This window comes from Thamnophis sirtalis, unplaced genomic scaffold, assembly GCF_051295495.1.
Source record: "Thamnophis sirtalis isolate CommonGarterSnake01/CBP01778 unplaced genomic scaffold, rThaSir2_p1.2 scaffold_7, whole genome shotgun sequence".
Lineage (NCBI taxonomy): Eukaryota > Metazoa > Chordata > Lepidosauria > Squamata > Natricidae > Thamnophis > Thamnophis sirtalis.
In genome coordinates this window covers 66,817,117-66,837,128 of record NW_028261387.1, presented here as the reverse complement: position 1 = coordinate 66,837,128, position 20,012 = coordinate 66,817,117, and the positions used below count along the sequence as shown (strand labels likewise).

The 20,012-nt window shown below is 37.3% G+C and overlaps 1 protein-coding gene across 1 annotated transcript in view; it reads left to right on the top strand.

The window, feature by feature from the left end:
- GGT7 (gamma-glutamyltransferase 7) overlaps positions 1-20,012 on the top strand; it is a 33,317-nt gene extending 13,305 nt beyond the window's left edge. Inside the window, exons 2-15 of the mRNA XM_014053160.2 lie at positions 1,556-1,782; positions 3,235-3,386; positions 5,256-5,373; positions 6,560-6,627; positions 8,019-8,092; positions 8,966-9,162; positions 9,787-9,874; positions 10,595-10,722; positions 13,353-13,441; positions 14,204-14,350; positions 15,380-15,497; positions 16,455-16,592; positions 17,216-17,315; positions 19,201-20,012. Coding sequence (XP_013908635.2) covers positions 1,556-1,782; positions 3,235-3,386; positions 5,256-5,373; positions 6,560-6,627; positions 8,019-8,092; positions 8,966-9,162; positions 9,787-9,874; positions 10,595-10,722; positions 13,353-13,441; positions 14,204-14,350; positions 15,380-15,497; positions 16,455-16,592; positions 17,216-17,315; positions 19,201-19,364 — 1,808 coding nt within the window. The 3' untranslated portion in view covers positions 19,365-20,012. The remainder of the gene's footprint in view (positions 1-1,555; positions 1,783-3,234; positions 3,387-5,255; positions 5,374-6,559; positions 6,628-8,018; positions 8,093-8,965; positions 9,163-9,786; positions 9,875-10,594; positions 10,723-13,352; positions 13,442-14,203; positions 14,351-15,379; positions 15,498-16,454; positions 16,593-17,215; positions 17,316-19,200) is intronic.

The following is a 20,012-nucleotide window of genomic DNA, read 5'->3' as shown; positions in this document are numbered from 1 at the left end:
TCGTTCCATGACACATCAGCATCATTTGGCAGCACTTTTTTTTTGGTTGGGTCCCCATAATGTTGCCTTTATCTCCTTCCCAGCCTATGAATGAAATAGACTAAAGTTATCCATTGCATGTGTTTCTACTCTTATCCAATGCCATCCGAGGGCAGTTGCATTTGGTATAAAATTAGTTAGCATTTATCTTGGAAGGAAGTCAGATGACTGCCACTGACAAGGAACAGAGGGGGGAGAAGAGGGATCCTCATTGGAGACAGCAAATGTCATCCAGGTATGGTTTTCTTGCTTACTCAAGAATAGGTGGATAATACTACAATTCAGCAGAGGCTGGAAAAAGGTCCGATGGATGAGGGAGTCAAGTTCTGACATTCCTGTTCAAGTTATTGGCCATGCTTCTTAGGGGTGCTGGACTTTTTATTCAGTAACACCTGGAGTGGCACTAGTTACTCATCCTTGGCTTGGGTTGTCAACTACCATGGACCGGAAGAATCTCTAGACCAGGGGTGTCAAACTTGAAGCCTGCGGGCCAGATACATGACATGCTGGCCACGGCCACCCCCGGTTTAGTGAAGGGAAAAAAAGTCATGATACATCACATGATGACAACGTGATGACACAAGTTTGACACACCTGCTCTAGAATGATATCATCCTCCCCAATCTGAAGCACTCCAGACCAGAGATGGGTTGCTCTTGGTTTGGCCAGGATCAGGTGAACTGGTAGTGGTGGCGGCGGGAGGCTCCGCCCACTTGCCCAGACGCTTCTGTGCAGAAGAGTCACACACGTGTGTGAGCTGGTAGTAAGAAAAATGGCAATCCACTACTGCTCCAGAGGTATTGGATTTTAACTGTCATCACCTCAGGCAGCTTTACAATAGTGATCTGTGCCTTTTGAGGGCACCAAGTTTGGGTTGCCTGAGTTAGAAGAACAGGATGGTGACATCTGTGAATTAGCATCTTCTTTTTTATGCTCTTGGAACTAAGGAACTGAATAACGAAATTCAGGAATATGGGAAAACAGAGATGCCTAAATCAATGTTTGGATTCATTACTAAAGCAATTGTTAAACTATTCATGGGGATCAATGTTTATTAGCCTTGATGACAGCGTGAATGTCTTTAAAGGCCATCTGTTGGGAAACTACTACAGTAGAGCAGTTGACTGGCCGTTGTGAAAACATACTTCTTAGATGGACCAGGGGTTGCTATTTGCTGTGGGAACATATTTGTAATACAAGTACATACAGCAGAAATGGCAATAACTTCAATGAATAAAAAATGTATATGCTCAAGTAGTAAACTCCAAAGTTCAAATTTGTCCCCTTCTCTGTGTATTGTTCAACATTATTTTAAGATTTCGGAGAATTAGTGAGAATTAAATGTAATTTGACTCTGTAAAACCTGAGCCGGAAAGACTCTTGAAAATGCACATAAACAGAAAAAGAGTGGGGCTTATTAGCAGCAGCAATGTGAGTGTCTCATTGGATATGCTTTAAATGAACACAAACCCAAATTTATTCCTACTTGACACTTTTTTTTGTTTTTTGATTGAAGACCCAGATTCGTTCCTTAAATCAGCTCGCCTCCAGCGCCTGCCTTCTTCTTCATCGGAAATGGGCAGCCAGGATGTCTCACCACTTCGGGAGACCAGCAAGGACCCCTTCTCTGGGGACTGCAGCTGTCGTCAGGATGGTCTGACTGTGATCATCACTGCCTGCCTAACATTTGCTACGGGAGTCACGGTGGCCTTAATCATGCAAATCTACTTTGGGGATCCCCAGGTAAGAAGAGGTATTGGATTGTGTTGTTTTTTTTCCTTTGAGAAGGTGATTATGTTGAGGTCGGAAGAACATACCTTGCATGTATAACAATGATTTCTAGTATTATATGAAGAAATAACTATAACTCTGCAAGCAATAGTTCAGTGAAAGCTAAATTAGGAATTGCTTTACTGAGAACCATGTAGTGAAGCTGTTGATTTGAGGCTGCTGAATTTATTAAGATTCTTATTTACTAACTCAAGGAAAAATGTCCTTGAATCCTGTTAATAGAATTCCCTTCCCTTCCTTATTTTAGTTAGGGATGATCTATATACTAGTAAGCTTTGGCATTAGCACAGCTACATGGTCATCCAAATTTGGACTGAATTTATGCTGCTGTGTTCAATGTTTTTCTCTCTGCTTTTCTTTTATTTATTTTTTTAGTTTTATTCCTTTGTATCTTATTTTGGGATTTTTTTAAATAATGAAAAGTGGGGGATAAATGGATGCATCAATAACATGTATATATTTTGCAAGTTACTATTTTTTCTAGTAGTGTTCCATGCTGTGAATTAATCTTTAACAAGGTATATCAGAATAGACTTTTAAATCAAGGAGATCTCTTGCATATGGGAGTCTTACTCTCCTTGTGCTAGTTTCTTATTATAGAGCACACCAGGTAACATGGCCAATTCTAATAAAATATGTATTTCCCTTGCATTATAATTTTCCTGACATTTTATGGCATTAAATACATACCTTATTTTTTCTGCTTCATGACCTAAAGATATGTGTGTTTGCTAAATTAATCATATCTGGATTTGGTCAGTGCCTGAGACATCACCATAAAAACCCACTTCCTCTGACATTAATTCCATGATTAATGAACATTATACTGGTAAATGTTCTAAAATCCAGAATGAGGTCTTTTTATAAGAGATCCCTCCATAGATATTATAACAGAAGAAAAAGATGCCAATAAGTGTGAAGATATCTTTATAAAAGATCTTAACACCAATATATAAATTTGGCTAGTATCTAGGTTGCAAAACTTTGGACCACTTCTAGATAGACTATCGGCAAAGCATTAGATTTTTCTCTATTTCTTTGCTGGCATGTAATGGTCATCTAGATACTAATTGTAGCCCAAAATATGCTGGAATTAAAATTGGTCTCTCATTCTGGACAGAATGTATCCATATGATTGCTAAAAGTTGACAAGGATTTCATGGCACCTAAATTAGTAAATTAGAGACAGTAGCTGACTTCCCTACACTTGAAACTATATAACAACTGTCATAACCTTTCCATAACCCACGATTGACAGGTATGTCCTAAATGTCCTAAATGTACTATCATGGAGCCATCCTGATGATTGACTGGATAAGTCTAAGGCTTAGGGTGGTGGGGGTCTTTCTAATGATTCAGTCAGTTGCATTTGTAGCTATTGTCTCACCATGTGGTTTCTCACAGATATTCCACCAAGGTGCTGTAGTCACTGATGCTGCTCGCTGCACCGCCCTAGGGATTGAGGTACTGAACAAGCAAGGATCCTCAGTGGATGCAGCTATTGCCTCAGCCTTATGCTCAGGAATTATCAACCCTCACACAGCTGGCATTGGCGGGTAGGTGTCCAGCAGAATCTCTTTTATTGATTTGCTGTCATTTTTCCAAAAGAAACATTCATCTAAACACACACAACACACAGCCAGGTTTCTATTTTCATTTGGGAGTGAATTTCTGTGACCAATGGAAGACTATGCTTTTCTAACAACCGATGCGAGTATAATGCCTGTTTATTCCCACATGAAATATATTGTTCTGAAACAGTGAAAGCCTTGTGAAATACACAATTTCTGAAGGACAGTCTTATATTGTAATGTCTGTTGCTCAAAGAGAAGACTTTAGATTGAAAGACTCTGAAAACTTGAATATAGAATGGATTTTGCCACAAGACATTGTGGAGAAATCTTATACCGCCAAAATGTTCTCTGTTGGATTTTTTTTCTCAAATTAAACAATATAGAAACTTATCTAGAGAAGTCATCTAATGAGTGGAGTCTAACTTGGGTAGATTGGTGGGTTATTTTATTTTTCTATGATGCCATCGTCTGGCTAGAGATGAAGCCAACCAGAATTGCACCGCCAGTCTCCCAAATTTTGGATGGTCATTGCTCCAATGTCTTAGTATAGCTCAGGATACCTTTGTAATCCTAACTGCTCTTGTGACTGTTGCCATGGTGCCAAGGATGTCCACAAGGTAGGGTAAAGTTAAGATGGTGGCCACAATGGTGTGTTTGAAGCTCTGTTTTTCTCTGCAACACATATTGCCCATGGCTGTTGCTTCCCATCAATAATCAGGCTGTTTGTTTTAGGTAGATATTATACAAGAGAGATTTCAAGGTCTCAATGGCTGGAAACCAGGAAGCTCTAAGGAATATAATTACATGAATTATGTAACCTGATAATGACCCATCAGCTGGGATTTGAGAGAACTTTTGTTTAAACTAGAAAATCCAGTTTGGCATCCACCACACTTAATTAGAGAATAGAGAAATAAAGATAATCCACAAAGATAAGGCCAATTTAAACTTCCTTTTTATACAGACTGGACTAATAACTTAGATTTGCTCTATTTTAAGTGGTGTATCAGATGAGTAGAAGCCATGGCTTAAGAAGAGAAGCATATATTAACCCTATTTCTATTTTACCCTAACAACTCACCTGTATAATAATAACCTGAAGAACAGGAGTTTCTTAAAGCAACCACATCAGCACAGTGTTTAAAAAAGTTATTTTCACATGGCATTTGTTATCTTTAAGCATTCTATTATTCTTTCTAATTAATGTCCTGTACATTTTGAAATCCATTTTGCAGCAGAGGTAAGTGCTGTCAATTTAATCTATTCAGAATAGACCTGTGTACCTCTGGTATAGAAGAAATAGAAAGCTAGTTTACAACAGATTGTCCTATTATACATCTATCAAGAATTGCTTACTCTAATATTCTTTCTTGAGTGTTTAAGCACTGCCAGTCCTAATTTGGTAAAATGAAACAGATGCTTTGAGCATCAAACCAAGACAGCTGTAAAACTGGGGCCAAGTGCCATTCACTGCTCTCCCCACTCACTATCTCAGCTGTCTTTTCATTATGTTCAGAATGCATCTGTCTCCCATGCATCATTATGGAAGGATCCTCAGTTCAGCACATTGCAAGAGGCCTGTGGCACATGTCTGCAGCCACTGCAGCTGTTCCACAATGCATTATTTTGAGAACGCCTTCAGAATGACATTGATAAGGCAACCAGTAGAAAAATGAGCTGTCATTATCTCCAAAAGAAGGATGTATAGGAGGGTACCACCAGTCTTGGGTTGCTACTTAAACTACAAAGGGTAGATTCTTTGTACTGGAGCCCAGCTGAGAAAAAGTCATTCTGGAGGGGACAAAGTATTCTTAATGTAAGTTTTGCTGATTTGTGATTCCACCTTTGCAGTGGAGGGGTAATGCTGGTTCATGACATCAAGAAGAATGAGAGCCAGGTTGTGGATTTCCGAGAAACCGCCCCGTTCAACATCCAAGAAGAGGGTCTTAGCAAGTTTTGGGAAACAAAGGTGGGTCATTACCTTTATTATTTAGGTGATGAATAGGAGTTGGTTGGTAAAGGTCTCATCTCTTGCCATTTCCTTTTTTCCATCACTGAATTAGTAAAAGTGCTGTAAATAAAGCTTTGTCTTCCTACTCTATATAGAGACTCTCTTGACTTTGCTAGTATTTTTAACATTTACCCTTTTCACGAATCTCATTTAAAGAATTTGCATCTTCTCTATACCTTACCTTCTTGCTTCTTAATTGAATTTTTCAATGTTTTTCATTTACTCATTTCAACAGTCTGTAATATCTGATTATCAGTCTGATATACAATAATACAATAGCAGAGTTGGAAGGGACCTTGGAGGTCTTCTAGTCCACCCACCCCCTGCCTAGGCAGGAAACCCTATACCGTTTCAGACAAATGGTTATCCAATATCTTCTTAAAGACTTCCAGTGTTGGGGCATTCACAACTTCTGAAGGCAAGCTGTTCCACTGATTAATTGTTCTAACTGTCAGGAAATTTCTTCTCAGTTCTAAGTTGCTTCTCTCCTTGATTAGTTTCCACCCATTGCTTCTTGTTCTACCCTCAGGTGCCTTGGAGAATAGTTTGACTCCCTCTTCTTTGTGGCAACCCCTGAGATATTGGAACACTGCTTTCATGTCTCCCCTAGTCCTTCTTTTCATTAAACTAGACATTCCCAGTTCCTGCAACCATTCTTCATATGTTTTAGGCTCCAGTCCCCTAATCATCTTTGTTGCTCTTCTCTGTACTCTTTCTAGAGTCTCCACATCTTTGTATCTAACAATATTTCCCATATTAATAACATTTGGGTGAATTAATGCTTCCATTGTTGAAAGCCTGATTGGCATCCTCAAATAATGTCGTTCTTTAGTTTTCCCCCATACCAACATTAATACATCCCTTACATAATGTCTCTGAAAATATCCATGTATCTTATTTTTCCCATACCACAGGAAAGCATTCCACCACAACTGTAAATCATATCCTTCCAAAGTCAATAATCTTATATTCCTCAGTTCCTCTGAGTTATTGTTCAATGGATGGCTTTACAAATTAAGTAAATTAAAAGTATAAAGATTTTTTTTAAAAAATAAATGGATTTAAAACAGATTCCATTTAAAACAATGTTTTTAAAGTTCCTGACTATTTCCTTATATTCTTCCTTTTTTTTTTTTTAATCCAGCCGGGTCTCTTAGTGGGTGTTCCAGGAATGATCAAAGGACTCTATGAAGCACACCAGTCTTATGGGAGGTAAACAACATTTGTCATGTGGATGCACACCATTGTTCAGTACCAACTGAAAGATGAACTATGTGTTAAATAACAATATGTCATGTGCAAGGGCTATTTCCTCTTATAAATGGAAGCAATCAGATCCATGACTCATATGCAATTTTTAATGTGTATCTATCAAGCACTAATACTATAAGTGCAAAAATAAAATGTGAATGGGACAGACATGTTTGCTGTGCTAAAGTGCACAAAGAAATGAGATCAATCATATCTCTGAAAAGCCTGTAATCTAATAGCCAATTTTTTTTCACATCAGGGACCAGTCAATTTTCAAATACCAAAGAGGCAGAGGTGAAATCCAGCAGGTTCTGACAGGTTCTGGAGAACTGGTAGCAGAAATTTTGACTAGTTCGGAGAACTGGCAAATGCCACCTCTGGCTGGCCCCAGAGTAGGGTGGGAATGGAGATTTTGCAGTATCCTTCCTCTGGAGTGGGGTGGGAATGGAGATTTTGCAATATCCTTTCCCTGCCACGCCCACCAAACACGCCCACATAACCGGTAGTAAAAAAAAAATGAATTTCACCACTGCAAAGAGGTACACAATGGGAGTTTGTGTGGCCCTCAGATCCTATGATGTAGCTTTCAGATCTCCTCTAAAAGTTGCTAGGAAATTTCATGTGATAGAACTTTATTAAAGTTGTAGGGAGGACATATATTAACTCTCTTTCATTAATTACATTTAATCTAATTTTTTTTACATTCTGACCTGTTTTTGGAAGTGTAGCTCTTGGCAGAGATCCTAGAAGTTGTGATTTTCTGTCAGATGTCGTCTCCTAATTTCCTTCACTTCCTATTACCACATTGTTTCAATTCTACTTGGACTTTACACTCATGTCACTTTTGCTTTTCTTCTTTCTTTTCATTTCCCTTGAAAATGCAAAGCTTGGACAATATGTTCAAGGAATAATTTTATTAACTATATTGAACAAATTTAAATTTAATCAACTCAATTTTAATTCTTGTCCTGGCTATTTTTGGCCTGCTATTAGCTTCTCCTCCTGTTCTTTGTCGTTCTTCACCTTTGCCTCTTCCTCCTCTTCCAATATTAGTATTAAGTATTAGTATTGTTTTACTGTAGGCCCAAGCATGAAGGCTCAAACATGAACTTAATCAAAAATTGTGCACTCCATTGTAATTGCTGTTCTGCGTTTATATTTTGATATCTGTCAATAGTTAGTTGTGTATATCATTTTCAGAACATCAGAAGGACCAACAAGTTAACTTGGGTTCTACATAAAATGAAATTGAAAAATTCTGCCTAAAATTATTTGGTAATATTTTCAGTATGATTTTATATTCCTGATGAGATGAAAACTGTCAAGTCAAGCCATTACTTCTGTTTTGCCAGGCTGCCATGGAGACAGTTGTTGGGCCTTGTTGCAGATATAGCTCAAGATGGATTCAATGTCACATATGATTTAGGTGAGTGCCTTTCCAGAGCAAAAGAAATGGTGAGGCTAGATTGTGCGTACAAGAAATGCCACATTTTTTGATGCTGGCCAGTGCAGTACTTCTCTAAATTTTCTGTTACTATTGTTAAGGTTTACTTTCCTCCAATTATATTTTGGATTATGAGCTAGTATTGTATAGTGTTTAAACGGACTAGAGATGGGGAGGCTCGGATTCTAAACCTCTTTTAGGCAAGAAGTTTTGCTGGATGATTTTGGTCCAATCATTCAACAGCAGCAGCAGCAGCAACAACAACAACAATAAATATACTATTCCACCCTTCCTTCCTTCTACACTTGTCCACACCATCTTAGCTGTGAGCAAAGACTCCAGTTTCTGACTTCACAGGGGAAAACAGACAGACTTTCATTGTCAGCAGAGAGGTTAACTTTCCAGCACCAGCAAGGAACTCAAGTTCAAAAAAGCCTCCTCCCAGCCTGGCACTGCCTTCATCACATCGGAAGTCTCCAGCTACTTTTCAGAGCATCTCCTGCTGTCATTCTTTCTAGAGAAAAGCACGCAGGGAGGTCAAATATCTAGACCTGACACCAAGGGGATGGCAGAGATTCCTTCAGGTTTGTGCCAGGATCTCATCTGGAGCTACACAACACAAAGCCAGCATCTCCGCGACAACCAGCTTCAGAAAAGTCTTTAGGGAGTAGAATAGAAAACTAGAAAAAACACCTTATTTTTTAAACCAGAACTATCTAAAAGTGGGAATATTAGGTATATTCAGTGTAACAGGCTACAAGTGCTTTTAGAAAGAATTTTTCCTCAATTTCTAAGTTGGTTTGGAAAGCTTTAATAACTCAACATGTATGTTTTTGTTATTTCTGTCATTTGTAGCAATGGCTATCAAAGAAATGAAGGAACACTACAATCATTCAGAAAAATTTAGAGAAATTTTCTTTCCTGATGGGCAACCTTTGTTGCCAGGAATGTTTGTGAGAAGACCAGATTTGGCAGCTCTTTTAGAGTTGATTGGATCAAGAGGAGTGTCCGCTTTTTATAGTGGAAATGTGACACAAGAAATTATTTCAGAGGTGAATCATTCATTGCTGTTATGTACATTTGTCTGTATGCCTGAGTATATATTTGAATGAAGGATATTCTTGTTAGAGGCATTGAGCATTTTTTATGGAAAGGTCTGAAGCAAATAAACTAAACACATAAAATGTATAATGACAGAGAATTCTGATTCTAATTTAAATTAAACTGGGACAATGAGTTTTAGGCTGTCCCTTGGCAAGTTGGTCAAGAATTATTTTAAAGTTTCTCTAGTATTCCAAAAAATGTGTAATGATGGAAAAAGCCTGTTTGTCAGCCACTATCAACACACCACCCCTAGCTCAAAGGGAATATTTGTTGTATTCTAGAATGTACTCATTAGACAGGCCCAACAAGTCTAGGCAGTAATCAATATGAACAGAGCGACCTATGTAAAATTAGGATTTCTCTTCTTTCTCATTCTCTTCAACTGTTGATAAATTTGTATAGAAACTGTTCCTTCAACACACCAAAATATACCTAAATAAGTTTACAAATAAAATGATATTTGGTTTGCTGAAAGATTTAGATTATTGTTTTGTAGTTGCTTAGCCATTTTAAAAGTTATTTTAAACTAGGACAATGCACTGGAAGCAACACCCCTATGATCCTCTCACTAGGTCCTGAAATCTGGAGGTACTTTGTCTGAAGAGGACTTTAGCAACTACACTGTGTTGGTTGAAAATCCAGTTCATACAATATACCAAGGTAAAAAGGTCCTTCTATAACCTCTGCTGTTATTTATTATATCCTTTACATTTTCATTTTTAAAATGAATTTAGGAAGTACAGCTTTTTTTAGGGGGTGGGACAGAAAACTGAATTGCATTTGTTTATAAATTAGCAGAGTGCTCACAGAACAGAATAAAAACTAAGCCTCGTATGTCCATAAAAACTGAAAAAAGAAATAATAAGGTATTCCAAAACACTACTTGGGAGACTGTAAAAGAGTTAGAAGTTTTTTGGCCCTTGACTGAAACTTTAATTATTGGTAGCATAGAAATATACCATTGGCATAAGCTAAAGCCTCAGCTAACTACATAGGCATATTACTGAATAATACCATGTCATACTAACAGTCAGCCCTTCATAAAGAACACTAAAGTCCCTTTTATTTCTGAAGGTTAATCAGAAGGCAATGCTCTGTTTATCTGAGGTTGGGTAACCATGTCATTCCTGCTGAAATCACAAGTTGCTTTCAAAACATTTGTTTTAAAAAAGTTTTCTATAAACAGAGGAATTTGAATAACAGTTGGAGGAAAAGCAAGACTAAGCTTGTAATGTTTTCTTACATAGTATTCAAACTTGCCAAACTCTATGAGATTTTCTTCTGAGTGGATTGTTCTGAACTCCACTGTGAAGCTGCCCTTGGTTTCATATTAGTCTAACCCAGTTTTCCCATGGCGTTTTCCTTCTTTCATTTGAATAGGACATCTTGTTCTGAGTCCACCACCTCCACATACAGGCCCTGCTTTGATCACAGCCCTAAACATCCTTGAGGAGTTTAATATTACCAGTCAAGTAGGCAGAGAAATTATTCTGCATTGGATAACAGAGGTAAGACCTGCTGAGCCAAATTGCTTGGATTTAAAGTTGTCATAAGACTTTGTTTCTTCTTTGTATTATATAAAAAATACTATACTATATTGTTTTGTACTATCTGCAAGTAAGGCATAATAAATAGTGGGAGTTTTTTTGCAAGATAATATTTCATGAACTTAAGAGTTCTTGAAAATAGAGTCATAGTGTTTGTACAGTTTAAAAACCAACTGGTTAACACTTATTTAAAATACTTTTCCATATAAATATATCCAATAAAATTACATGCAAAGTTATAAAAAGATCTGGAGAATGCATTTCAATATATTTCACTGGCAGAAATATTGCCAGTGGCTTCTAATGACAGGATTTTGGCTTATAAATGTACAATGAGCTACAGGTTTCTGAACCCTGATTACTTCCCATCTTGAAAATGTTCATCTATTTTAAAACTAGGATAATAATTCTTATCAATATAAACTACTTACAAAACATTATAACCTACAATAAATGGATATAAACTACATTTTTAAAGAGAATATTCATGAATTAATATTCTTTACTATCCCCTGATTATTGGAAGATGAGAGAATCCTTTCACACATATTAGCTAAAAAGCACCTCCTTGTGGCAGTTACACCGTAATGGAAATGTAACATCTTTTCTATGGCTTAAAAAGAAAAAGAAAATGAAACTTCTAATGTTTTTTCAGCCATCTATGCCTCCATTTTTAAAAAGCATATGGTATATAATTAGAAATTTCGCTAGTAAAAAAATCAGGGAAAGTTCCTGCAACAATTTTGGTCAGGCTCAGTTGATTTTCTACAGCACGTCTAGAGAATTCTTATTTTTATAATGGCCTATGTAAAATAAATTTGATATATGGCTGATATTGGCAACTGCATTTTTAAAATAATTAATAGACTTCAATGTGATACTTAAAATAATAAAATTCAGGAACTGGAGGTAAACATTCTAATAAAAGAAATTCAGATGAAGATTTCACTGTAAAACTGATCAATCTGAAAGTAGGGCTAACTTTGATTCTGTAGCCTTAGTCCACACATGAGAGAGTGTTCAATTTTATACACTGAACTAGCATTATGATACATTAGGAACAGTCACTTATTTATTAGAGAACAAGCATTTATTGGGTTTAAGTCAAAGAGAAGTATTATTATTTTCAGCATACTCAATAATGTTCATAGTAATGTATGTTTTTATAGCCAATGCAAAATGCATTCTTAGACCATGTATACTTACTTCATAATAGATGTGACATGTGGTACTTAAGAATTACAATGTATTTTCTGTGGTTATTGAAACAGACTAACAGAGTTGCTAACAGTTTTATTACTTGGCTTCTAGAAATCCTATGAATAAATACATTTTAGAAAATGTAATGATTTTTTATATTTCTGCTATAATCAAGTAAGTTAGGTGTTAAGTATCAAACTGGACCTGAGATTGAATTATATTTCAATTCCGCTCCTTCAAGACTTCAATAAATATTGATCACAATCTGGAGTTGGAACAGAAGTTAAAGTGTTATTTGCTTCTAAAGTTTTTTTTAAAGATACAAATAGCAGATATTAATATTGTTAAGAGAGCCTGCATCATGTACTGTTTAATGCATCAGGCTAGAAATCAGGAGGCTAGGAGTTCTAGTTACACCCATAGAAGAAGATAATGGCAAGCAATGGTAAAGTACTTCTCAAATCTGGCCAAGAAAACTGCAGGGAAATTAGTAGAAGTTAATAATAAGTGGAAGGAGCACATATGCATGTGTGAGTACACACATATGAATGTGTGCACACAGATATAGAATCTTAAAAAGGTATGCCAAAGTGGAAACAGTGAAAAGGACAGGGGTTTAGAACTTCTTTCCCATCCCATAATACAAATTAATTATATTGTGTGCCCACCATTAATTTTTAACAAAGAACCAAAATGTTTTAATTATGGAAATGAAAATTGCAGGTCAGGCCCAGGGCTGGGTTTCAGCCGGCATTACTGCCAGTTCGCTCGTGCATGTGCTGGATGCATGCTGAGCGTGCATGAGCAGTTTAATGGAAATTGTTCTGCGCATGTGCAGAACTAAAAAAAAGATGGCGGTGGCAACGGTGGCAACAGGGGAACTAGTTTGGGGGCGCGGCCAGCCTGGGTCAATGCAACCAAAGCCGGCATACCACTACCTCGTTCGGCCGAACCTAGCCGAACTGGGTCAAACCAGTAGGAACCCAACTCTGGTCTGGCCTGACTGTTGTAATCTGAGGGAATTCACATTCCACATATAGGAATAGTGGCTGAGCCTTCTTTTGATATTGACAGTGGGTCTGTAGCTTCCACTATACTGAAGGACAATACGCTATCTGAGGAGCAGGGACCCACCACATAATGCATGCACTTAAATTTCCAGCCCTAGTCTGCTATTTCAAGCACCTATGGGGATCTTGTAAAGAAAAGTTATTAAAAAGAGTAAGCCATCTTTCTCAGATAATAGAAGCCACTCCTTTGGCTTTTGTAGGGGGAATGAGAGAAACCACTGTCTTATCCACGCAGTATAAAAATCCTGGCTGTCTCTTTCTGAAGAGAGATTTTAAAACCATTTTTGTATTCTGTTCCCCCCCCCCCCCCGTTCTATGTAGACCTTAAAGGTTGTGTTGGCATTAGCTGGCAGTCTGGGAGATCCTTTCTATGATGCATCCATTTCTGACAGTGTGGAAGATATGATGAGGTGAGTTTCAATTGCTGATGATCCTTCTTTATACTGATATTATTTTTGTTATCGTGCTAAATGCAGAAAAGGAATAAGAAAGACTAAGTCAAATGAACTGAGGCATGAGGTGAAAAAAAAAGAAATATAACTAAAACAAATGTCAGACAATACAATTCATTATATCTCTCCAATCTTGTTATCCTTGCAAACTTTTCTTGTTTCCACCATGTCTCTCTATTGGTTTCCATGTTGTTTTGGAGTTTTAAGCTTCTTACATCTCTTTTTAAGGGCCTCAATTGCTGCGTCCAACAAAATGTTTCTTAGATTTCTTATTGCTCTAAACAATTCACTGTTATTTTATTGTTTTGTGACTTGGTCCTCAATCATTTTGTCTATGTAATGTCAAACCATCTCAATGCACTTCTTCAACTTATTTCAGATAATTTATTTTTATATTCAGTCCACAATCATTAAAGACTATTTCTTCCTATTTTACCAGAAATATTTCTTAAATATCCTAGCTCCTCTGCATCCAACATTGGATGGGTAGAGACTCTTGGGAAAAGGCGATGCCTCTGCAACCAAAATGTAGGCTTTTAGAGTCTAAAGATGGCTACTGACAAGCATTTTAATTGCTATTGCTTATTGTGTCTATATTTTTATTTGTTTGTAATTTCATTTTTTTAAAGTATCCTGTCCTTCATTTGACCAAATGTCTATATATTTGGTGAGCAAAGATCAAGACAAATAACTCCTCCCTGATTTTTCTTCTCCTCACAGTAAATCTAAAGCCAATTTCCTGCATCAGCAGATTGATTCCCAGGCTCCCTCTGATCTTCACATCCCACATTTCTCTATTGAAAGTGGCCCTTCGGCCAGCCAAGTCCTTGTCATGGGACCTGATGATTACATTGTTGCTGTTGTAAGGTAAAAGGATTCCTAATTTCTGAACGATTAACCTCCAACTAGGAAAAGGATTTTGGTTTATGATGGTGGTACTAATAATATCTGGCATCTGTGAAAAAGGATACCTCTATTGTATGGATTAAAAATAAAATTGCCAAAATGATAATCTCATATCAATCTGTGATGGGGAAAGTTCATGTGCTGTCCTGTTTGAAGGATGGAAGGCTGAGTCAACCTTGAGCCACAACTGCAGCTAGCAGTCAGCTGACATAGCCTGCAGTACTGCACTCTAACCACTGCACCACCTTGGCTCTAAATGCACATTCATGTAGTCTTTTTCGGATAAATATGAAAAACAAGATGTGGTTTTCTGTCTTCCCAGTCTAAGCAATAGCTCTAATATTCTCGGGAAGTCTTGTATTCAGATATTAACCCAAACCATCCCTGCTTTAGCTTCTAAGCACAGATAAGATGAGCCATGTGCTCCCACCGCAGAACTGTTTTTTCCCCCATTTAAAATAAATATTAAAGCAGTGGTAGATTAGGATAACATACAGAAAAAATATGACTAAAACATTTCATGTACTTTAAATGTACTATTATCATTACTTAGAGGTGTTGTACTGATCTGATTTTGTAATTAGTCCGGAGAATCAGAAAAGTCTAAAAATAATGCAAAGGAAAGGTTATTAGAACGTTTGGTTAAAATAAAGAAAATGCTTAAAATAGACTTATGAGAGAATGCATTGTGTAAAGAAAATTGAGAGGGAAGGGATTACTATTATCACTTTCTCATGATATTAGAATAGAGACAATTCATGGGTAATTGATTGTTGTGTGATTCAGGATGAACCAAACAAAGTATTACTTCTTGAAATATATGGAGAGTGGTACCATAAATGGATCAAGTTACATAATATATTAAAGATTGAACTCAGGTGTGATCTATAAGAACTCTTTATTCTGGACAGGCTAAAATGATTTATACAGTTGTAAAATACTGGACAGTTGATTGAATTCCAGCCCAACCACCTTTCTGTTTTATTTCAGTTCCTTGAATCGGCCATTTGGAAGTGGAATAATGACTTCTTCAGGAATCCTTCTAAACAGTCAGATGTTGGATTTTTCTTGGATGAATGAAACAGAGGACCATTCCTCTTCCAGCTTGGTAATTTTATTCCAGGACAAAAACTGAAAGCAGGAATAATTATATTTGAGTATGTTCAATATCTAGGGATGCGGTGGCTCAGTGACTAAGATGCTGAGCTTGTCGATCAGAAAGTTTGGCAGTTCGACGGTTCAAATCCCTAGTGCTACATAATGGAGTGAGTTCCCGTTACTTGCCTCAGCTTCTGCTAACCTAGCAGTTTGAAAGCATGTAAAAATGCAAGTAGAAAAAATAGGAACAATCTTTGGTGGGAAAGTAACAGCGTTCCGTGTGCCTTTGGTGTTTGGTCATGCTGGCCATATGACCACAGAGACATCTTCAGACAGCCCTGTCTCTTTGGCTTTGAAACGGAGATGGGCACCTCCACCTAGAGTAGGGAATGACTAGCACATATGTGCGAGGGGAGCCTTTACCTTTTACCTTTATGTTTAATATGTATGCCTGAGATAATTAATTAATTAAATTAATTTTTTACTAATTAATTAAATTAATTAATTAGTAAAACATTAGCAATGATTTCTATTATGTTTATAATTTTAGATTACTTACATTTTTAAAGAATAATTGGGTTGTACTTATTTTAGTAAATAAATTTGATTTAATAAAAATATTGATGGAATGTAAATGTAGATAGTTTTTAGCCAGGATAATTTTCATTCAGAGTCCTTATATTATTGAAGCTGACTGCTAGACAAGGTTCAATCTACTTCACAGAAGCCAAACAAGTTAGTTAACAAAAGAATCAAGACTTTATAAACAAAAGCAGAAGAGAAAATTCCTGAGTCTATCTAGATATGGTTCAGCCACTTGAAGTGGTCAAGAATGAGAAACTCTGATCTAGTCCTTAAAAATGGTATTTGTATAAAATATTCATGAGAAAACTGAACCTTGAAGAGCAAAGGAAGCTCCTAAGGATATATTAGCATTGTTTTATGGGATAACATCTTTTTCCTGCAGAGGAATTTTATTCAACCTGGGAAGCGGCCTTTGTCTTTCTTACTACCCACTATTGTTCGACCTTCGGAAGGGATGTGTGGAACTTACCTGTGCCTGGGAGCCAGTGGTGGAGATAAAGCTTTAAGCAGCATTATGCAGGTAAGTTCTGGACACAGGATTAATTTCATTATGGGAGTAGAGACCACTACTTTGTTCAGGCAGTGATTCCCATGGATTGGAGGGCAGGTCTTGGAAATATAGAGATTACACAACAGATTTGTGCATCCACAAGGTGTCAACTTGTAAAGCTTTTCCATGACTACTATCAAGTCGACATAGAAAAAGGGAGGAAAAGGAGTAGAATTCCATGCATACCTTTGGCCAGAGTCAGGTCTCATATTCCTCCAGCTGGTGTGTAAAATGCACAAGTTCATAGTCTGCCGTAGCATCTTGTTGGTGGATGTGATTTATGACACAGACAGAAGGGAGGGGATACAAGGGATAACGCAAATTAAACGGAAATCAGTTTCGGCTCCACAGAAGAACATGCCAAAATGTTGATCCTAATAAATGAATGGATTTCTTTTGAACTTTGTCTCGAGGCTCGTAAATTAATTAGGTCATCCTTTGGAAACTTCACACAAGGATCTCCATGCATAGGCCACTATAAGCATGTTTGTCTGGTGGTAGCTTGTTGCTTGCTCAGCCTTTGAACAGTAGATAAGACTCAAGGTAAAATTAAAGAATAAGTCATTCATAATTGATTTCATTTCTTCTGACAGATTTTAATAAATGTTTTGGCATATAACAAAAATCTAAGTGAGAGCCTATCACTTGGACGGCTTCACCCTCAGCTACAATCAAATATTCTAGAAGTTGACAGTAAGTATGAACGTCTACTAGGTTTCCTTTAATATGCTGACACAAATTTTTTTCCCCAAAGTATCTAAAACTATTCTGCAGCCTTTCTCAGCTAGACATGGCCTGTTAAATTTTATAACGTGCAAGTTTAGAAATAAGGGGTATTTCTTTACGATAGACTACATAAGAGACTGAGATTGAAAAGGTAAGGAGGGATGGACTTGGCCAGTATTTAGATGACAGATCACTGCCAGCACTTTAGGCTAGACTAGGAAGCCCCCCCAAAAAAAAAACTTCTAAAGAAAAGTTAATTGCTTTTGTCTTTTTGCCAATATAATTTAATAGACTTTTTCTTGAAATCACTAGAAATTGAGGTTTTATATTGGAGAAATAAAAGAACAACTGCATAGGCATTTTTCTTCGCATGTTCATTACCTGATCATTAAAAAAAACAAGATCGGGAACATTTTTCTTCTACATTTTTATATTTATTTTATCAACACATGGAGAACAGAGGTGGGTTGCCAATTTTTCTACTACGGTTTGGGCACGCTCCCATGAGTGCTCTCGTGCATGAGCAAGGGTTCTCTGCATGTGCAGAAGCATCCCGGCGGTAGGGTGGAGCCTCCCACCACCGCTACTGCTGGTTTGCCCGATCCAGGCTGAACCAGGAGCAAGCCACCTCTGATGGAGAACAATTAAACCTTTGTTAGCCGTTTTTGGCTTTTTACTGTGAAACAGAGGCGTACAGCATTTACTCAGGTCTATCTGATCAGTTGGCCTAAGTGAGAGTGGGTGGATGCCCCCACAACAGTACTTCAGCTGAGGAGCCATCCTTTATTTAAGCAAAGGAAGGCAACTTTCTCAAGCAGAAGGATTAATGATAAATTGCTGGAAAGGACACGTGTGTGTGTGTGTGTGTCACCATTTTTGTTAATTGACTAGTGTTTGTAACTATGGCAGAAGAAGTGGGCCCTAGTACCCACATGAAAGTGAGAGTACTTCTGTTCCAGCACTGTTTTTATTCTCAAATCTTCCTAAAACATTTTGAAACTCATCCCAAATACAGTGGTTTCAAAATATTGAGAACACGTATCTGCTCCAATTGTCCTATTGGACAGAACGGAACAAAACATTCAGTTGAATACTCAGCCCTGACCAACTGCCAGAACCAGAACTACAAACTTCCCCTCACCTGCATCTCACACAATAAGGAGTTTTATTAATATCCCTTTTTGCCTTTGATTGTTCATGAAACAGAATGGTTGCTGCAAAAACTTGTTAGCCTGAGTCTGGAAATAGAATAGAGACAGGGGTGGGTTCTGGCTTCTTTTACTGCTGGTTCACTCAAGGCACGTTCGCTTTGGGCACGCAAGTGCTACATGCGCATGCACAGTAGTGAAAAAATTGTTTCTGAGCATGCGCAGAAGTAAAAAACAAGATGGCAGTGCCTATGCCGCCGCCGATAGAATCAGTTCAGGGGCCACGGGTGGCTGAGTTACTATCTACTCGGCCAAACTGGGCCAAACCGGTAGGAACCCACCTCTTAATAGAAACCAAGACATGACTTCCTATTGATTAGAAAAAAAGCCCACCCACAAATTAAAATGTTTACATGGAAAACTGTCCTGAATCCAGTGTGAGATACACTACAGTGAGCTGGAAATGAATTGACTTGGCTACCAGTCATGGAGAATGGGCTGAGACTTCATATATTCAGAGCTGATTTTGGACTGATGTGTGGAAGTACCTCTAAAATAAGTTGCCAATTCACATGGTTTCTAGATGCAAAATGGGAGAAAGGTACTGTTTTGTTATGTACCTGAGAAAACAAAATGTTTCAAGTTGATTCAAATGGGGCATTATTGCTCTCATGAAAATAACTTTTTCAAACCTTTCTTATTAGGTGAGTTTCCAGAAGAAGATATCAGCTATTTTACAGCCAGAGGTGAACATGTAAAGAAAGTTGAGGTCCTCTCTATAGTTCATGGAGCCAGAAGAACAAACAATTTCATAATTGGTGTGAAAGACCCAAGAAGTGTGGATGCAGCAGGAGCAACAATATTATAGCAACTCTCAGATAAATTTGTTCCTCCAAAAAAAAGAAAGGCTTTCCCCCCCCAAAATACATTATGCATGTTTCCAAACAGTTCCTTTATCATTCCCCATAATGTGGAACAAGTGGTGTTTCTATGGGTTTTTACATTGCTAAATAGCCCCCTCTGCAATTCTGTACTAAAACAATGAAGCCTGATCAAGATACAGCACAGCAATTAGAATTTTTGTTCATTATGATCTTGAGTTATAAAAATCTCAGGCATTATTATAATAGAAGCACAGGGAATAAGTTTAATTTTGATAGCTAGTCCAACTATTTGATGCACCACAGTGAAATAATTCTAAATTGAGCACAAGAAACAAACAACTGATACTGAAAATGTACCATTTTGACAGTGTTAGTGGAAGATTCACTGTTCAAGGAATATGTCTATTTTCACCCAGGTTCTTAATTTTAAAAAAACCCAACAATCAAATACAGTTCCATGAGTTTGAATTTGCATGGGAAATACGTACATATATCTAGGGAAGAAGCCTATCAGCTGATATTGATAGCAATTAATAAATTTCCTCATCTTCAATCTCTGGAACAGTTTTGCAGTTTGTAAGAATGTTTTCTTGATGGTTTTCCTTACATGGATAAACACATACTGAAATAAA